This window comes from Lissotriton helveticus, chromosome 7 (genome assembly GCF_964261635.1).
Source record: "Lissotriton helveticus chromosome 7, aLisHel1.1, whole genome shotgun sequence".
Classification (NCBI taxonomy): Eukaryota; Metazoa; Chordata; class Amphibia; order Caudata; family Salamandridae; genus Lissotriton; species Lissotriton helveticus.
This window is the reverse complement of record NC_136068.1, coordinates 215,301,572-215,322,334: the sequence shown is the minus strand read 5'-3', so window position 1 is coordinate 215,322,334 and position 20,763 is coordinate 215,301,572. Positions and strand designations below refer to the sequence as shown.

Sequence of the window (20,763 nt, the reverse complement as noted above, 5' to 3'; positions counted from 1 at the left end):
TGTAGGCCAAGGGTCACATTGTCCATACTGAAAATCCTACTTTAGGTGTTTTGCTTTTGCCGAAAGTCATGTTTCTCTGAAAATGTGTTGTGATGTCCTTGTGTTTGGAGCCTAATGTGATAGCAGGAGGCACAGAGCACATTCCAGCTTCGTCAGATCCCATTTGCTGCTAATGCTGTTGCAAATTCCTTTAGAGTGGCCTTGTTTTTTCTGACTGCTGCTATTTCACATCAGCTCACATTAACTCTGAATATAGCTAATCAGTGTGCTATATCCTTGCAAACCTGTCTTTCGTTTCCTTTTTCTTTCCTGCTTCCTTCTATTTTCTTTCTTACCCCCTTCCTCTTACCTTTTCTCATCAATGATTTACTTTTTTTCTTTCTTGCCTTCCTTCTTTCTTTCAATCTTTCCTTCTCTTTCTTTTTCCTTTCTTTCATTTTTCTTATTTCCCGTCTGTTTTCCTTCTTTTTTTTACTGCTTTCTGTTTTCTTCTCTTTTCCTAATTTTCTTTTTTATTCTTCCATTGTTTCATTCTTTCTTTATTTTTCCTCTTTTCTCCTTTCCTTCCTTTTACTCCCTTCTTTCATTCTTTCCTTCTTTTTTTATTTTTTCCTTTTCGCATACATTCCTTTATATTTCTTTTTCTCCTTCTTTGTCCTTCTTCCCTTCTTTCTTACCTGTTTCCTTTTCCTTTTTTCCCTTCCTTGAATTCTTTTTCACTCCTTTCCTTCCTCCTTCCTTTCCTTCTTTTCTCCTTTCATTCTTTTTCTTTTTTCTTTCTTTAATTCTTTCTTTCCTTATGTCCTTCTTTCCTTCCTTCTTTCTTGCTTGCCTTCATCTCACATGAACTCTGAATGTACATTAATCAGTGTTCCATCTATCTTTACAACCTTGTATTTCTTTCTTTTTTGACTTTCTTCATTTGTTTCTTTCTTTTTTGCCTTTTTCCTTACTTTCTTGACTTATTTCTCAATGGCGTGAACCTCACTGGCAATGCTAGGCCAACTACTTTTTTTAAGTCAGTGTTGGCCAAGACCTATTCATTTACTAAACTTCTGTGTATAAAATACTTACTTGTAAGGCTTTTCAGACACGTTTCATCCATTAGTCTGTTGTTTCACATTTTTCTTTCACCACCTCCAGCCTGCATTAAGTGGAAATGCATCACTCCATTTCAGCCATTGGCTAACTCCAGTATGACTTGTGGCATGCTGCTTTTTCACAAGTAGCACACAAAGTAGTTCTCTCCAGTGCCAAGGAGTAAGAATAGCAATGTCTGCTTTTTTCAGACAAAAACATGTTTGCCTTTAGCCAATGTTTGTTAAGACTGACGAGGGCCTGACAGCTTCTTGAACAATTATTGAAAAATCATGACAAAACAAATATTATCAGAATACTGCTCGCCACACAAGATCTATTGGCTTTAACAATGTTTGTTTCAGTGTGCTTCTAAAGTAAGTTGCATTAACTCTACCATCTAGCCCCACTAAAATTCATCAAACTAGTTTAGTGGAACTTGAGGATTGGCTCTGTGCCACTGAGCTACTGTCCTTACGGGCATTCATTAAGGAGCTTACTCCAAGCACTCAAACTTTTTATTCTCTTTATCTAGTGACGGCCCTTCTACACTGGCATAATTCAGTGAGCCTGTGTGGACTGTGTGAGCCACTACACAATCAGGGTACCCATGACACACCATGTAGAACAGGCTTTGTGTAGAACCTCTGTACCTGCATTCCTTCCATCTCTAGTGTCTTCTTAACCAGGATTGTGAAGTACACATTCTTTGCCTTCAGCTTAGTTTTCACCATATGTAGGAACTGATTTGCTCTTTTCTTGTCAGTGCCTCGATGATAAAAGTGTCCCCTTGCATTACCACACTATGATGGCGTGCCCCAACTTGTATCAGATGTAATGCTTGGTTGAAATGATCTAATAGGTTAGTAATTTAATCATCCTTGGTAAGGGAAATCAATATTATAATGTTTCCACTGATCACATGTTTTAGCCAACATGTTGCTGATCAGCAACTTGGCTGACTGTCATCAAACAGGCCATCTTGATCCATGTCAGGAGGATAAGTGTGAAGGCCTATAGGTCATGGACGAATTGTACGTGGAAGAGAGGAAAGCGTATGTGTGACGTCTCCTTGCTCCTCTCCATGAGCAAGAGGTGTTAACAGCACCTATGGCCTCCTTGCTGATGTATCTGTGGTCTTTTTGTGCTTCAAGATGATGAAATATTCTCTTCAAATGTAATATATTTGGAAACTGGAAGCCATCTTTTGTCTTCCCGCTGTCGAAACATGGGGCAACAGTAATGAGGGCTGTTTCAGGATCTATACATGAACTTATTTTAGGTATAGCCTGACCCACTGGCATTATAAGTGTATGTCTAGCTTTGAACAGAAGCTAGATAGATATCACTTTAATTGATACACCTTTCTCTTTCATTTTTCACATAATTTAGAGTTAGGTCACGTTTTTTTCTGTTAGGAAAGTGCCAATTATGACAGTGAGCCTACTGGTGAGTACCTACCAGTAGCTCCATGGGTGTTGCTTAAGTGAGGCATTTTCTGAACCACCTCACACTTTTTGAGACCTTGTTAGTCGTTTCTAGGGACTATAGAACTGCGGGCTCCCGACCTGATCTGGGATGGTTGATTTTATAAACCTAAAAAACACCTATGGGTGGGCATGACTAGGTAGTCAGCCTTGCCTCACAAGAGAAAAAGGGTATTATGCTCATTTTAAAATCAGATAGATATGTGTTCATATGTAACCAGGCCTTTATGTTTGAAATTTATGAGTGGAGGGCGTCCTGGTTCTTTTGCCATCTTATGCTCCTTTCTGTGAGATGATAGCTTTGAATGGAGCCTGTTTTCAGCTGGAGGTGAGTCCTCTTTCAGAGAGCGAGAACTGTGTTTTGAAGTTGGGATGGGGAATATGCTGGGGCATCAACTTAAGGTAAATGGTTGGTTTGTTGCCTTGCATCAGGTCAATCCCAGTCATTAGACATGATTTTTGTTTATTTCAAAGATAATAGCACCAAATTGTTTGAATGTGTCAAGGCCAATGTATTGATGTGGATTTTTGTGCATATGTTTTTAGTTGTTTTTGTAAGTCTGGCACCCATAGGGTCAATATGTTTTTGGTTTGAATGGTCTGTTGTATAAGTCCTCGTTATAGCAGACCTCATCTGTCTTTCTGGTGGTGAATGGCACTGGTGTTCCTCATAGAAATCACCTTAATTCCACGCACCAGCTTTGGTCCATTCTTAAAAATGGTTTTCCTCAAAGACTCCTGGCGCTTTTTCTTAAGAAGCGTCTCCAGTTTAAAGGTCCAAATAGTTTCCTCCTGCTGTTTTTGAAGAATAAAAGTATTAAGGATCCGAACTGGCTGAGATCCGCAAAGCCTGGAATCGGGATCTCCAGGCAAATAAAAAGTGTGGACCCTGCAGAGGTCTCCCCAGTGACAGTGTTTACTGCTTGAGGGAAGACCTTAACCGCGGCGCAGTTAAACCACGGTGCAGCGGTTTAGCGGAGTAGGCGTGCCGCGTCGGCCGACGGACATGCGCAGCACTACGGAGGTAGTGCTCGCGGCGGCCGTTGGCCGACAGAAGCATCGAAGTGGTTACATGCAAGTTCAATACCTCATGTGGTCATTCTAATACAAACCTGATAGTATTACCAAATCGTAAAGCAATATGGTTTCTTTGTTGTTCGGTCGGAGCCTATGTTGAAGGCAGGCATGTCTCTTGCACCCGCTCACGCCATAAAAGTTGTTTGATCACTAAGTTGTTCTCCACCAGAGTATTTACTACATTTAATAATTTTTCATAATTATACATATTGCGCTTAATCAAAATAACAAGGTGCTGTTCTCTTTGCATAAGATATGGTTAGAATGCATTCTGCTCATCTGTCATTGACATGGGGACCATCTCCACGAGGAATTACATGTTTTTTGCAGCCTCTTGCTTTCGGCAGAGATGCCATATTTTATTGGACAAGGGGCAAAGAAATACATACTAAAGGTGCTGGCATCAACAGTGGAGCCCCGATTTTAAAGGGGAATGTAAAACAACGAGAGCCAGAAGGCAAAGAGATGAGACCTAAAAAGACATACTATGTGAACAAGACACACAGGGCCAGAGATAGCTTAAGGTCTTGGATCCTGGAGATGACTTACCACCTTAGGCAAGGTACATGTGACAGTCCAGAACAGCAGCACTACAGAGGGAACAGGTAAATCCCAAGGTGAAAATGTCTAGAGCAGCAGAGTATGGCATGGAGCATTACAAACCCCCTACACCATTGTGGCCGGCACCGATCGCAGGTGGAGGGGCGGCAGCTGGGGGTGGGAGGTTGGGGTGATGTTAAATATAAAAAAAAATCAATCTACTCACTTTTGGCGTCCTCCCTGCTACTCCTCCTGGTTGTGTCTCTCCTCCTCCCGCTAGCAGGAAGAAGCCTGGAAGCACCCAGATCCCCTTGAACCAATCACAATGCAGCATTGTGACTGGTCTGAGCTCTGTGGCTCGGCGCTCAGACGGAACATGGAGGCCTGGGCATGTTCTCCACCCAGGCTGTAAGGCAGCATGGCTGGAGAAGAGGGAAAGTGCGCATGACTGTTATGGTTGGCCCAAGCAGTCATGTGCACTTAGGAGTGGGGGCAAACCACTCCTTGGTTGCTCTGTCAGCCCCGCCCCACCTCGCAATGCTTAGCTGACATGCACTAAAAAGGAACAAACAAAATGATAATAACTGAGTTATTATCATTTTATTTGTTCCTATAGTGCTGGAAAAAAACAGTGGGGCGACGCTCCTCCGCCTTAACGGAGGGGCCGTCTCTGCCCTACACGACTCCCCGTAAAAAAGTAGACTACAGCTACATCTTTAAAAAAAAAAGGATTCCAAAATTGCACAAACATAAACATTACATCAAGATTTTCCTACATATATTTCAACGCGCATTATTTCCTAAATACAGCCAAACATCGTACCAGATATTTTACGGCGAAGTTAATTTACTATTCTAACTCTTCATGGCATATTTGAGGGCAAGTGCCGTACCGACTCAGTCTGTCCGACACGAATCAGCTGTCTGAGACCGACTTTGGGGGTCTGTAGCAGGCCCCCCCTTCACCCGGACGCCTCTGGTTGGGACCTGTGGGGGTACCCATAGGTCCCCTCTTTCCAACCATGCACAGTGTGGCAGGCACCATGGGGTGCCCTCCACAGGGTGCAAGGTTTTAGGCACCAACCTCTTTTTTCAATGGGAGCCGGTGTTGTCAGTCAGAACACAGGCTCCCATTGAAGTCAATGGGAGTCCGACTGAACGGTGTTCGGAACCATCGTAATCGGTCAGTCGGACTCCCCGAACCTGAGACTGTCGGAAACCATTCCGACAAGGAGTCGGTCGGAATGCTCTCTGACCGACATCATAATGAGGCCCTATGTTTTACAACAAAAGATAGAAAAGCATGTTATGCGATGTATCGCCCCAAACCCCTCCATCTCCCACACAACATTATCTCTAGAATCCTGCTAAGCAGAGGGCTTTTAATGTGAAATGGAAGGACCGAGATGCGTAATAAAAATTAATATGACAAACAGTCTGGCTGTGATATTGTAGGTGAGCTCTTGAAAAGGGCCTAAATTAATCCAATTAAAGATTATGTAAATTCCCATACTTACCAAGCCCAGTGAGAGGAAAATTCGGGGTCATCAAAGTAGATACTTTTTTTTCGATCAGTGCTGTGCATCTTACAGGGACTAGGGATGTGTTGGCTGAAATACAAAAAAACACAGGGGAAAAAACGCTGTCAGGTGCCTTTGTTATACGGAAAAGCAAGCCAAGAGCAAAGTCTTCGATCGTTAATGGCGCTCGTTCAAAGGAAACACATGCTTGAGAGCTCCTGAATTTACAAAGAGCTTTGCTGCTGAGATCGACCTGCATTATTCAACACACCTGGCAAAGAGTTAATTCCAGCAGGTGGCCAGAATAAAAATAAAGCATTTCTGTTTCAATCCATAAGTGGGTCTTGTTCTCGCGCGCCACGCGCGCGCAAGAACAGTCGATGTTCTCACCCAGCCAATCCTCTGAAATGTATGAACTATAAGCGTGCGTAAAAGGTGGCAGTTTGCTTTAATTTGATGTTTTTGTTCTGGCCGTGGTTGCGGATTCGCGCCTCGCCTGGCAGCGGAGCGTGTTGGCTGTCAGTTTGCTGATGCCATGCCGGCCCCCACGACAGCAGAGCTGTCTACAGCCATCATAAGAACGAAAACAATTTAAAAAAGCATTTTGGCTGCAGTGTCTGTGCGTCTTGGAGACGGGAACGCAGATTTAATCAGTGATGCGTAAAACACCTGAGTGCCAAACGAACACCTGTGAGGCTCATGCTAATATTACTCAACAAGTACCGTTTTTTAAACACATATTTTAGGATTCAGAAAAGCTTGCACAAAAGACATTTCTTCAGTCAAACTCGCTTTTTAAATTGGCACGAGATGACGTGGCTGGAGCTAAAAGAAGGTGCCTGGCTTTCTGGACAATATTATCCAAAGACAGACTCAAGAATTAAGGCGTTGTGAGAAAATTGGAACTCCCATTGAAAAAGTTAAGAATGTTCTCTTTTTTTTAAACGTCATGTATTCAATTTAAAACAGCAAGTGCGTGGTTGTACGCAGATTCCAGTAGAACGTAATCAACACATTGTCCAGAAAAGATTGTTCTAGTTCCATGATTTTCCAATAACCTGAAGCATTAGGTGGCATAGAAAAAGTGCAAGCACACGGAAACTTCACCTGCACCCACATGTGGTCGAGTGTTGACTAAATGATAATTACAGTGGCTAGCAGCAGAGAAAAGATAAGAGACGGCACTAATGATTGGGGCAGTGTTCATCAGGGAAAGGCAGACTGCCCACGGCTAAGTCAAAACACATCACACCCTGGCATATGTAGGAACAGGGCGCATAAGTTAGGGCATAGAAACCCGTATGACTCAACTGGCATCAAACAACTCATACATCTCCATGCACTGCACTTTGCCATTTTCACTTTTTCCGCATAATCATATATTATAAAAGTTTTATAAATTACACATCCCACCCTACAGCCCTAGGGACACTAAAGTAAGGACCCAGCGGTATCTCAGAGGTTCTTATTTATTTATTTTGAAGATTTTATATAGCGCAAACAATACCCTTGCGTGTATCAGAGTGCTAATTATGGCGAGCAAAGTGTTACAAAAGGGGGTGGTGATGGACGGAGCATCTGAACCAATCAAACACTCACACCCAGTCAACAGATCTGGGTTTAATCCATCACCGTTCTTTAGCCCACTCTGCCACCCCAGTTCAGACATGGCCATATGCAAATCAGTCTGACCCTGTGCCTCATGGGAACAGCCCAGCCCGAACTGCCAAGCCATGCCTTCCCTGGACCGGAAACAAGCTTCCGAGGACCGGTTTCTGGCATTTCAGCCGTCTTCAGCCCGGCTTGCTTGAATCCAGTGGCAAAGTGAGCAAGGGACTCACGTCTGAGCATACCCTGCCAACTTATGGCGAGCAAAGTGGTACAAAAGGGGGTGGTGATGGACGGAGCATCTGAACCAATCAAACACTCACACCCAGTCAACAGATCTGGGTTTAATCCATCATCGTTCTTTAGCCCACTCTGCCACCCCAGTTCAGACATGGCCATATGCAAATCAGTCTGACCCTGTGCCTCATGGGAACAGTCCAGCCCGAACTGCCAAGCCATGCCTTCCCTGGACCGGAAACAAGCTTCTGAGGACCGGTTTCTGGCATTTCAGCCGTCTTCAGCCCGGCTTGCTTGAATCCAGTGGCAAAGTGAGCAAGGGACTCACGTCTGAGCATACCCTGCCAACTTATGGCGAGCAAAGTGGTACAAAAGGGGGTGGTGATGGACGGAGCATCTGAACCAATCAAACACTCACACCCAGTCAACAGATCTGGGTTTAATCCATCACCGTTCTTTAGCCCACTCTGCCACCCCAGTTCAGACATGACCATATGCAAATCAGTCTGAACCTGTGCCTCATGGGAACAGTCCAGCCCGAACTGCCAAGCCATGCCTTCCCTGGACCGGAAATAAGCTTCTGAGGACCAGTTGGCATTTCAGCCGTCTTCAGCCCGGCTTGCTTGAATCCAGTGGCAAAGTGAGCAAGGGACTCACGTCTGAGCATACCCTGACAACTTATGGCGAGCAAAGTGGTACAAAAGGGGGTGGTGATGGACGGAGCATCTGAACCAATCAAACACTCACCCCCAGTCAACAGATCTGGGTTTAATCCATCACCGTTCTTTAGCCCACTCTACCACCCCAGTTCAGACATGGCCATATGCAAATCAGTCTGACCCTGTGCCTAATGGGAACAGTCCAGCTCGAACTGCCAAGCCATGCCTTCCCTGGACCGGAAACAAGCTTTCGAGGACCGGTTTCTGGCATTTCAGCCGTCTTCAGCCCAGCTTGCTTGAATCCAGTGGCAAAGTGTGCAGGGGGCTCACGTCTGAGCATACCCTGCCAACTTATGGCGAGCAAAGTGGTACAAAAGGGGGTGGTGATGGACGGAGCATCTGAACCAATCAAACACTCACACGCAGTCAACAGATCTGGGTTTAATCCATCACCGTTCTTTAGCCCATTCTGCCACCCCAGTTCAGACATGGCCTTATGCAAATCAGTCTGACCCTGTGCCTCAAGGGAACAGTCCTGCCCGAACTGCCTGAGCCGAATGTTGTACAGAGTAATAAGTCAGCTCGCACAGTATTTAGGACTGCACTAATTTTAATATGTCTGAGAGATATCTCTTGATCTAGGACATGTTAATATTCTAATGGGCCTTGTGTTAACACAGTGATTTTATTGTAATGTCCGTGGTATTTATGCTACTTATATGATTTTAAGTACTCACCAGTAGCGGCTCCTGGAGGGAGTGTTGTGGGGCGGTGAGGCGGGGAAGGGGCAGGGTGGGGGGTAGTAAAGTCCGGCATACGGCCAAACAGAGGTAAGTACATAAATAAATAAATAAAATGAATTACGTTGCACACGCTGCATCGCCATGGTAATCACATAATAAATCTTTCATTGATTGTGACAGTGGGACCATGCAGCCAACCTCTACCATGGCTCTCTTGTTAGTATTGTGTGGTTAACAAGGAGCAGAAAAATGAGTCAAAGGAAAGCCATTTCCAGGTTTCTGGCACCTATGGCAGGTAGATTATTGGCATATGGGTCTAACTGCTCTAATTGTGCAAGGCACAAGAGAAAATGTCTAAGGCGAGATCCTGACAAAGAAAAGTTCGACTCACAATGAGAGCTCCTAAAGCTGACGCCCGAATTTGTTAAAACTTTGGACAGGATGACGCACAATGTAACATGACACAAAACACAGCGTCGATTTACTAACCATTTTAAAGACCTGAGGGCACAGCACTAAATTTCACTCAACCTTCACTAAAGAACCCAGGGAATTATCTGACGCAATTTAAGTTTTAATGTCCTTCCTTTGAAAACACCTCTATTCGGCTCATTAAAAGCCATAAATTGGTGTAGTTAATTCTCCATTCCCCTATAGTACTGGGGCGTCTATGGTGGTCAGGATGCTATTGGTCATGGCGCCTCAATTGCAATGTTTTGATAAAGATAACAAACTGAAACTGGATCGAGATTGCAACCTTGTTCTATCAGGGGCACCAATCTGTTGGAAGAGGCTGGATGAACTGTGGCCATTGGTGACTGACAACTTTTATGAGATTTAAACCAGTGACAGATAATCTAAATGGATGCCACTGCTGTGACCAACCACCAGGTAAGAAAATCTGCAAGAACGTCTAGCAAGGGGTGTTGTAAGAACTCAGGTTATTAGATGCAAAGGATGTGAGTCCTTCACAAGTAATAAGTCCACATTAGTCTTTTTATTGGGAAGCAAGTATCCCATTATATCACTTGCCTCTCTCAAGGTGGCAAAGCAGAGCAACCCGAAGCTTACTCAGGGGAGGTGGTGGGACTGGTAACCGGAGTCCACTAGGATGAAACAACTCAATAGAGTCAAAACACACACACACACACACACACACCTACCTAAATACTATTTGTTAATTTACAAATATGTACATCAGGTCATGGGAATGCCTTTGATGATACCCCCACATCACATCACAACCCTAGTGGTCCTGAACTCTGTAACCTCAATACCCCTCACCTATACCAGTTGCAACATCTCAATATAAAGGAATGTTATCAATAGGGCAGGCCTACTGGCTTAGTCAGGCTGTCATCTCATTGGTAAAAACAGTTATATCATCATTCCACATTGCACCACTATTAAAATCAATTTTCACAGTACCAATAATCCCAAGCATTCAATATAATGGTAAATGATGTACTGTCAACATCAACAAATTCAATAAAACAATTTAAATTCAAAACACATCTCAGAGTCTTAATTGAATTGTAATTGTAATCAGAACTTCTAAAGCGAACTGTAACCCAGCAGGCATCCTGGTCCTAAAAGAGGGGGGTAATGAAAAGACACCAGAAGCTAAACGGAAAAAGCATTAACTTGTGGGAAAGAGACAAGTTTTTATTTGTTTACGGAAATGTAAGAGGTAATTCATCTGTCGCAGCTCTAGGGGCAGCTTATTCCAGAGTCTGGCAGCCGCGACACTGAAAGCCTGACCTCCCAACTTGACACTTCTGGACAGGGGAATTTTCACCAGGAAAGCTGAAGAGGAGCAAAGACAGCGAGAGGGAACATACCAGTTAAATTTACTCTGTAATAGTATAGGGCCTGTTCTATGAAGCGCCTTAAACACAACACAGAGTGATTTAAAATAAATTCTCTGCACTATAGGGAGCCAATGCAGCTCCACACGGGCCTGAGAAGAAGAAGAATGACATGGACGTGACATGGCCAACTTAGCTGCAATATTCTGGATTCTCTGTAGCCTGCCAGTCAGGAACTTAGGGGATTCCAACAGAAGGGAGTTACAATAGTCTAATCTACTCAAGATCATGCTCCTGACTATCAGTGAGCGTGTTTGGGCAGGAAGCAAAGGAAGAATCTTCCTCATGACCCTAATAAGGGAAAAGCAAGTCCCCAAAGTCTTATTGACGTGTCTCCAGAGTCAACTTTTCGTTACGAACAGACTTAGACGGTAACGGAGGGGGGTCCTTGTGACCAGACCAGAGACCAGCCGGGGGATCCAGTGGCACTCTCCCATTCTGAATGCAGAGAATTTCAGTTTTGTCTGCATTGAATTGCAGAGAGTTGTCTCTCAGCCACTGCGCCACGTTCCGCATACAGCTGTGGAAGTTCTCCAACGAGGTTGACTGATCCCCTTCCAGTGAGAGAATCAGCTGTGTATCATCAGCGTAGTTGACTACCCCTAATCCAAAAGATCTAATAATGTCCATCAAGAGACACATATAAACATTGAAAAGAATGGGGCTGATCGCAGATCCCTGCGGCACACCATGGTGGACTTTGGTAAACTCAAACTGAAAAGGGTGGAGGGCCACCACCTGACGTCTGTCAGATAGATCGGCGTGGAACCATTTTAGTGCCTGCCCAACTACCCCAATGTCCTCCAGCCGTTTCAGGAGGACCGAATGATTGACCGTGTCGAACGCGGTAGACAGATCTAATAGGATCAGGATGGCATGTTGACCCTTGTCTGCACGCATACGATGGTCGTCTAAAACGGTCAGCAGAGCAGTCTCCGTGCCATGCTGTGGGCGAAAGCCATACTGGACCTCATCCAGCAGATCATTGCCCTCAAGAAACTGGGAGAGTGCTCTGCTCACAACACGTTCTACAATCTTCACTGGGTAGGGCAGGAGTGAGATTGGCCTATAGTTTTTAAGGCAGGCTGGATCTAATGATGGTTTTTTCAATAAGGGGGAAACGATTGCTTGCTTCCAACAGGAAGGGACTACCCCACCGTTCAGGGATTGATTACACAGCTGTCTGAGGGGAGGAAAAAGCTCAGCACCCAGCGCTTTCCAGACCCTATGTGGAAGAGGGAGGAAGAGGGTCTAAAGGAGAGCCAGAGGACACACTAAGCGCAATTTGTTCAAACACCTCGGGGGAGATTGGATCAAAATGGTCCAGACAGGGCGGCTAAGCTTCGGTCTCCATTTTCACACCCAAACCCTCCGGCTTGGCCAATAAAGGGCCAGTAGTCATATCAATTAGACTGCTTTCTTCCAATCCTTTGATAATAGTGTTAATTGTATTACCAAAAAAGACAGCCAAGCTGTCACACAATTCCTGCGTGGGGGGAGTCTTATTGTTAGTACAAGACTAATTGTACTGCAGTCATAGAACTAACCACCAAGGACTAACCTCTAAGCATTTCAGCGATCAAATGCAAAAGCTCCAACTCCAGGAGTGCTTAAAACATCAGATCAAGCTTTACCCAGGGTCAGGGATTTAATCATCTGGGAGAGGTGGGGTTGCGGTTTTAAAAACATTGCTCAGGACAGCTGCACCTCCTGCAGCCCCCTTACAACACTTTGGTAAAATGTTGGCCGTGCCACAGCCCCTCCTCGGCTACCACAAGCATCAATTTGGGGTGCATTATGGGGCACTCCTTTGCCCAATTTATTCATACTTGCTGAACAGTTTCCTGCTTGCCTAAGACAGGGAGCAACAGTGTTTTTGTTTCTTTTCGTTTTTGGTTTTCTCAGGTGTTCTGGTCCCACCATGGACACCCACAGCTAGTAAGGGTCTTTCAAGGCTGCCGGAGAGGCCCAAGGCCCCCATGGTCTAACTGGTTACCCGCACGTCCTGCACTTCTTGTGCACTTCACGGGAGGCAACCCTGTTTTCTCGTCTACCACACTGAGACGGCGACAGTGTGCTCCCGCTCACCGCTTGACACAGGCACAGGGCGATGGGGAGGCATACCGCCTGATTAGGGATCACTTTTGAACTCAGGCTGCCTTGTTCTGTCGCTGGACAATGTGGTCCCCTTGCCCAAAATTTAGCTCAAGGAGGGGAATCCACACATACCTCCTCCACAGGGAAATTATATAAATAACTATGCACCGAGCACAGGGAGTTATTGTAGAGAATACTGCAAAGTGCTCGCATTCAATTTCTTCATTTCCTTTCCCCAAAGGGTGGCAGTTGTAACAGGCAATTTTCTCAGACCCCCTTGGGTTGATTTTCATGATTTGTGGCTTGTTTATTTCCCCTGCAGCCACCAAGAGCATTTTCTTCAGGCCTTCTGCCCACCAGGGAGTGCTTTTCATATGGAACTGGATTTTCTGACCCTCTGTGCCAGATGTGTCCTCTTGGTGCTCTCTCTTGCTTGTGGGACCATATTGTGCAGCCCCACAGCAGACAGCCCTCCCTGCCACACTCTCCAGGTCCCAGAGTCACCTGGCCTCTTGAACAGCAACTTTGTGTCAGAGTGAAGGGCCAGTCCACTGAGGGTCAGAGGGAATCATTCAGGGTCCCCTAATTGATCTATTGCCCCAACTGATACTCTGGGGGGCGTAAGGGGGGCAGTTCCACTGCCCATGGAGAGACATATCCTAGTTCTGGGAGTCATCTGGAGTCAAATCCAAAGTCCATCCTTGCACTGCATGAGGTGGCTTTTCCTTGCAGCAATATATTCATCGTTGTTGCTCCCACGTCCAGTGTCTCCTCATCTGTCTCTCCCTTGTGCAGGGGTTTTTAAGTGCAGATGGAAAGTTGTAGAAGTCAGACACCCCTGGTCAATCCTAGGAGGCTGTGTCAACACTCAAACCCTTTCCCAATCCCAAAGGACAGCATCCTGGGATAATTCAATTTCACATTGCCTGAGGAAAGGGCTCCCCTGAAAGTCTCAGCCCTACCCCTACCTGGCACAGTTGCCTGATTCCTTCCCACCAAATTTCATAGATGAGCCCCTCCTGGTTTAGCTCCAAAGATGTGCCCTCCTCCTTTGTTCACATATCTGCACTTATTCTGGCATTTGACGACTGATCATTTGTGTCTGCTCCGAATTTGATTCTGGTATTTGAATCACACTGCTGGGCCAAGTTAACTGATCTGCTGGACAGCAAGATGATCAAAGGCTTCTCAATCCAATAGGTCCACTTGCCCTTGGTTATACCTGTTCCTGGGAGAGGAAAGGTGGTGACAGAATCTCCTTGTGTTAATTACTTTTGAAACAACACCTGCCTGAGACGGCTAAACCCCACAGAAACATAGGATGCTAACCAAACCTTTGGAGTCAGTCACAGGAAAGCCAACTGTGGCAATTAGGTACGGGGGTTATGCGCTCATGGAAGGTCTTTCAACAGACCACTTGAATGAGTCATCTTGGAATATCTCAAAATGCTGTGGAGGGCAAGCTCAGGGGTGGAGTGATGATTTCACCCTATGATTGTGTTGAGGTGCCTATCGACTGTGGACTGGTCTAAAGGAATGAGACCTACAAAAGGAGGAGGGCACTGACGTTGACTGACACAGGTGCCCTGCAAGTGCCAAAAGGAGGCTAAGGGACATGAAGGTTGCAAGCCGGGTGGGCCCATCTACCTGTACCGGGGCACTGGAGAAATACGAGGCACCCAGACAGGGAGGTGGGTGGCAGGAGGGCATGTAATTATTTTTCAGGGTTTCTTTCAGATCCTGGTGTGAGCTGTGTTTAAACAAGCAACATAATGCATAAAGACAAAATTGAATTATAGACAACGATCTGTACTATAAGGCAGCTTGTGTCCAGCCGGACACTAGTTTAATCAATGTAAAGGCATACATAGAATAAGGTGAACAATTTTACAGTGGGATACAGTCCTGTACCCAGTACACATAACACATAAGGAACAAAACATAGGGTAGGAATTGGCAGGCAATTGGGAAGAAAGGAAGGCGCTAGTATTAGTTTAAAGTTTGTCTAGCTGTCCTCATGTAGTTTACTGAGCTGTGTGGCAGAAAGCCTGGTTTCTATTTCCTGTGTGTGAGGCAGAGAGAGTATTTTGCACAATGTTTTACAAGGGAACATACATTTTTTATAGTTGGATTTGAAAGGGTAATGTTTCCTCAGAGGGTGGGTGTGGGGTAGGAAGTCAGACATAATTCTTTTTATTTGGTGGAGATTAAGGGCATCTTGAGATTGGTGGGGATGGGTGACAGACTGGCAGGGTATTTTTTACATTTTTTACATGCTATAAGTGGCTCCATGAGTATTAATTTGCCCATGCATATTTGTTGGAAGCATGAGCAGACGGTTTTGGGGGGGGGGGGGGCATTATACATCATAAAATTATACACAGGTGAAATGTGAATTACGAGTGAGATGTTGCTTAGCCAGCGAACCTGGCGGTGCCAATTTCTTAGTGCTGAGGCCTCACCTTTAACTATCCTGAAGACATCCTGTGGAATGCACACATTTGCTATCAGCAGCACTCCAGGTCTCCGACTTCACTGAGCCTAGAAAGCAGAGGACAAAGTTTGGAATATCAGGATCCATGCCCTTCCCAGCCAGGACTGTCTGAGCCAAGGCAGCTGGCGGACGGCAAGTGAGGGAAGGGCTCGGTGGTGGCTGTACTCTCTCCTGAGAAGCCATCGGACCTGCGAAACAAGTCTGCTACTAGAGCTCTTGGGGCTTCTTTCCTGTACCGCTGTGCTCTTTGTGGCCATGCCAGGTGTGGCCCACCTCCCGTGAGTGAGAGAAGTTACAGCCGTGAGCAAGGTGACACAGCCCTGCAAGAGCTTGCCACGGTGGAAATCCCAAGACTCAGCTCCTTCCCCTTGTCATTGGGGTGCACACCACCCACCTTGACAACAGCCAGGGGCTGACACCGTAGCTGGTTTTACATGCTGCTCGTGGATGTATGATCAGCTGGAGGCTCATCCCCCTCTGTGGTTATAAAGGTGAGCCACACGTGCTCTCGACAGGGTGGTTTCACCCTCCTCTTTTTACTCAGCAGAGTAGCCCAGCAACAGCTGGGCTGCACTCACCCAGATTCACTGGCTAACACTGAATATAGACACAATGTAATTTCCAAACAAAATAAAGGAGAACCTGGCACTCTTGAGGTAGCTGATGGGTGGGCCGGAGGGACAGCTCTGAGTCTTGCCTGGAGTGTCGAATTTAGAGGGAGCACACAGCCCGAACATGGTCCTGGGGAGCTGCCTGCTTTCTGCACTTGCTTCTTTGACTGCTTGCTGCCACCCTCTATTAGAATGCACTTGAGACTTCCACCCAGACGGCTGGAATGGTGAAGGGGGTGACGTGAAGAGTTTCACTCAGGGACCCATTGGCAGATTTACAAGGCCACGACGGGGCCAGGCTGTGATCCAGGGTCCAAACACCATTGCAGCCGCAAAGGAACTGAAGGGAGCGTCCACATTTAGAACAGAAATCCTGAAAGCATACGAGACGCCAGAGAGGCACTGGAGGGCAGGATGTATAGTGGGGACTGAGATTTCGCTTTTATGACAAGACCTTAGCAGAATGGAGTGCACGTCCGAAGTTGAAACTCAAGTCTCCCCAGTGGAGGGCGACTTACACCTTTTCAAGAGAGACTTTACAAAACTCTGTGAAGTGACACTGCAGTTGGAGAGGCGAGCTGCAGAAGCTGAGGAGCGATCACTGTGCAACAATTTGTGCCTGGTTGGGGTCCCAGAAGATTTGGAGGGGAAACTCCCCAATACCTTGCACCTTTGCACCATGGTGCAAGGGTGCCTGCACTGAGGGGATAATTGTTCTGTGCAGGAAGGGAAGCCTTCCTGCACACAAACAATCACAAGAGGCTTGTTCCTTTTACTAAGACTGCAGCACACACAGAAAAAGGAAAAACAAGGAGAAATAAAGGCATTTCTCCTCATTGTGCCTCTCCTGGCGCTGCCTCAGATTTACGATTTCTTGTAAATATAGGGCAGTGTCAAAATGTAATGGATGTTGCTGAGCATGTTCCCAGCAACACCCATTGCACGCCCCTTTAACACAGAAAACAATGTTAAAGGGGACAATATTTACGAGGCAGCATTAAGCCAACCAAAGTGGCTTAGTGCTGCCTCATAAATATCGTGCAAGCTCATGCGCCACAGAATGTAACAAAAAGTTACATTCCAACGGCGCAAGGGGCCTCATAAATGAGGCCCTGAGTTTTAAGTACCCCTAACAATTTGCAATCCTTTCCATTTTTACTGCTCCAGAAGCTCCCCTCATGCCCCCCTTTCTATATAATGTATTGTAACCAGCGTGATTGTTAGAAAATCTGAAGCTCATTCCCCCCCCCACCCCCATTTTACTGACCAACCTACGATCCTGGACTTATTCCATCATTAGAAATGGTCAAATATTTAATCCTGTCAAGGTCAGGAATGAATCGGAGTCCAGGGTGTAACAGAACACTCACACATTTGATGGGAGTTCATGAGGAACGGTTTCTTTTATGGAGGAAAAAAGTTTTAAATTGCATAGGAAATTGAACACTATATACTAGAGGAGTTGGCCTAACAGCTAGGGCGCTCGACCTCGGACCTGGGGATCTGGGATCGAGTCTCGATAACGACGCCAAAAACCTCCTGTGATTCTGGGCAAATCACTTAATCTACCCGTGCCTAAAATGAATGCGTATCCTCATGTAACGTAACTGGTGCTATGTAAAGCGCTCTGATACCTGATTCAGTTTGGGTCTAGTTCGCGCTATATAAAACTCTGCAAAAAAAAACAAAAAAAAATATACAATTAGGGATGCAGAAATGTCTTCAAATTTTGCGTATTGGAATTCTAGGGGCACATGCATCAAGCATTTTACCGGTCACAATCGGCCAGTTTACGAATAGAAAAATGCAATTTGCGATGCATCAAACAAAATGCATTCGCAAAATAGGTAATCGCAATATTTTCGATTACCTAAATTGTGAAGGCATTGAGGGAATCGCAAATTGCGATTCCCTAAATGCGATGCATTATGCATTCGCAAATTGCGTTTTCGCAAATTGGAATTGCAAATTACCATCAACTTCAAGTTGACGATAATTTGCAATTCCTTTGAAAAATGCAAATAAATGCATTTTTCCAAGTACATTGTGGTGCACACGTTACTATCTCAATCACAATCAAAGATGTGTTTATTTAGACCAATGGCCTTTAAACAATACAACATTAAAAGATGATAACAAATACATATAATAGTCATTTACATCTATTAAAACCATAAATAAGTAGTTCAGATAAAACCTATATTTCAATAAAAATCGGTAGACAATTCTTACAAATACATCAAACCTCTACTTGTTTTCAATAAACACTGCATTAACTGCCTTCATAAATCTACCAATAATGCTACGTCTAAGAAACGCATCTCAGTCAAAAATTCTGTGGCATGCCCTCGAGTCATAATTCCATATTTCAAAAATATTGGGCGTAACCATTGTCTCCGCTGTTGTCTGAGTTTTAAGCAAACCAACAAAATATGCAACATATCACATTTGGTGTTCAATCCACAGACACAAATTTCCTCCAATGCCAATCATGTTTGCTATTGCCGTATTACTCATCTTAAAGGGGTTGAGACCAATTCTTACTCTCAGCACTTCCGGCCTGATTCATGAACCGAAATAGCGCTCGCAAAAGCTGCGAAAAAGCTATTGCGAGCGCAATAGTAAAAATCGGCATTCATGAACAAATTAACGAATTCGCAAACACTGATTAACTAATACGCAAAAATAATCGCAGAATCCCGGCAGTAGCCCATTAGCAATTCGGAAATAGCGAGGAACCACGGATACTGCAAAAATATTGCGAAACCGCAATATAATCGCTATCGATATTCATGAAAAATCGCTAATAGCGAAAAACCCGTAAATCGCAATTTGTGAGGCGCATATTAAGGACAACCCAAAGCAGGTGGTAACCATCAAAGCCTATGAATTTTTTTTTTGAAAAACCGTTACCCAATCAGGAGCAGGTGCTGGCCTGACCAACCACACTTAAGGAGATGCAGCAACTGCATTAGGAGTCTCACAATGCCAGGACTGTACATGGTGGTCAGGCGGCGAAGGCTACAACGAGCAGCACGGAGGAGACGTAGGATCCAGGAGAGGATATTCCGCCAGCGTGTCACCCTGCTGGGCCAAACCAGAGAGCAAATATATGCAAAGTACCGCCTGAATGGGGCAATGATCATCCAGCTAATTCATGACCTTGACCCCCTGATGCAGCACCCAACAAGGCGGACCAATGCCGTGCCCACACATGTCCAGGTATTGTGCAGCCTGCACCTTCTGGCCTCCGGGAGCTTCCAGGGGACACCAGCACATCAAATTTCCCACCAGCCAACAGGAGTTGGATGAGACCAAGCATCAATTCTACAATGTTGCGCATTTCCCACAAGTGATAGGATGCATTGACTGTACCCACATCGCCATCTGCCCACCAGCTGAAACGGAGTACATGTACCGCAACCGCAAGTCCTACCACTCCCTCAACATCCAGATGGTGTGCAATGCTAAGACATACATCACGGACATAGTGGCACAGTACCCGGGGAGCACACATGACTCCTTCATATTCCGGCACAGCGGCCTCCACACACGACTGGCCAGGGGAGACTTTGGTGAAGGACACCTACTTGGTAAGTACACTTGGCCCACAATGTTACACTGTGATGAAGTAGCTGCGCTGCACAGGCACTCCCTCTCTGCTCCTCTCATGCAGGTGACAGTGGCTACGCCCTCCGTGAATACCTCCTCACCCCATACCTCAACCCTGCTACACCACAGCAACGGCGTTACAATGTAGCCCACATACGCACAAGGAATTGCATAGAGAGGACATTTGGGCTACTAATGAGCAGATTCCGCATACTGCATAAGACTGGTGGGGCCATGTACTACAGTCCTGATGTGTGCTGCCACATAGTGGCTGTTTGTGCAATACTACACAACATTGCTACCAAGCGACGTATATCTGTAGAGATCTCTGGCAGTGAGTCGGAAGGGGACGACCGGCCACCTGCACATGTGCGTCAAGCACGCGGGGAGAATCCAGCTGAAGGACACAGACACCGCAACCACATCACAATGAACAGTTTCTAATGCACCCACTCCCCACTCCCCTCACCCCACAATTCACAAATGCATGCAAATGGAAATAATGACAGGAGGCCGATGTACAATGCTAGAATAAATATTATTGTTGAAGGCACAATAATAATGACTTTTTGCTATTCTTAACAAGTGAGCAGTATTGCGCCATACTCCTCTAAATCAAACACAGGACATGCTTCTATCGTCAGCATGTCCCTGCCAATGGACAGTAAAGTCAAGTGCGCCTCCGGCGCGCCGCACCCAATCGCCTTTCAGGCTCATCCTCTGGGACGGCACGTGAACCCGCAGTGGGCCTGCAGCTGCGGCGTAGCACACCAACCTGTGAGGCAGACAGGCTGCTGACACTGGAGTTCCCCTCACTAGTGTCGTCCCCACCACCATTGGCTGGGCCGGTTGGATGAAGTGCCAGTACGGCACTGGTGACCTGCTCCAAGACTCGCGCGACATCCTCACTGCATTGCACTAGCTGCAGCTGCATAGCTAGGCACCGACGTGAGAGCTGGGAGGTGGCATTACCAAATACATAGTTTGAGCGCGTGTAGGCAGTTAGCCGCGTAAGTAGCTGGCGGTGGCGGCGGCGGGCGGTGTTGCACTGCGAGATGATGGCCGCAGTGTTCGCCTCCATAGCAGTTGTCATCCGCTCTATTCTGTCCGACACATTTGCGACATTGCGGCCA

At 45.8% G+C, this 20,763-nt stretch overlaps 1 protein-coding gene across 2 annotated transcripts in view; it reads right to left on the bottom strand.

The window, feature by feature from the left end:
* Window positions 1-20,763, bottom strand: part of ZBP1 (Z-DNA binding protein 1) — a 222,354-nt gene that overhangs the window by 108,217 nt on the left and 93,374 nt on the right. For both annotated transcript variants that reach the window (XM_078651963.1, XM_078651964.1), the window contains exon 3: window positions 5,699-5,791. In XM_078651963.1, the coding sequence (XP_078508089.1) occupies window positions 5,699-5,791 (93 nt within the window). The remainder of the gene's footprint in view (window positions 1-5,698; window positions 5,792-20,763) is intronic.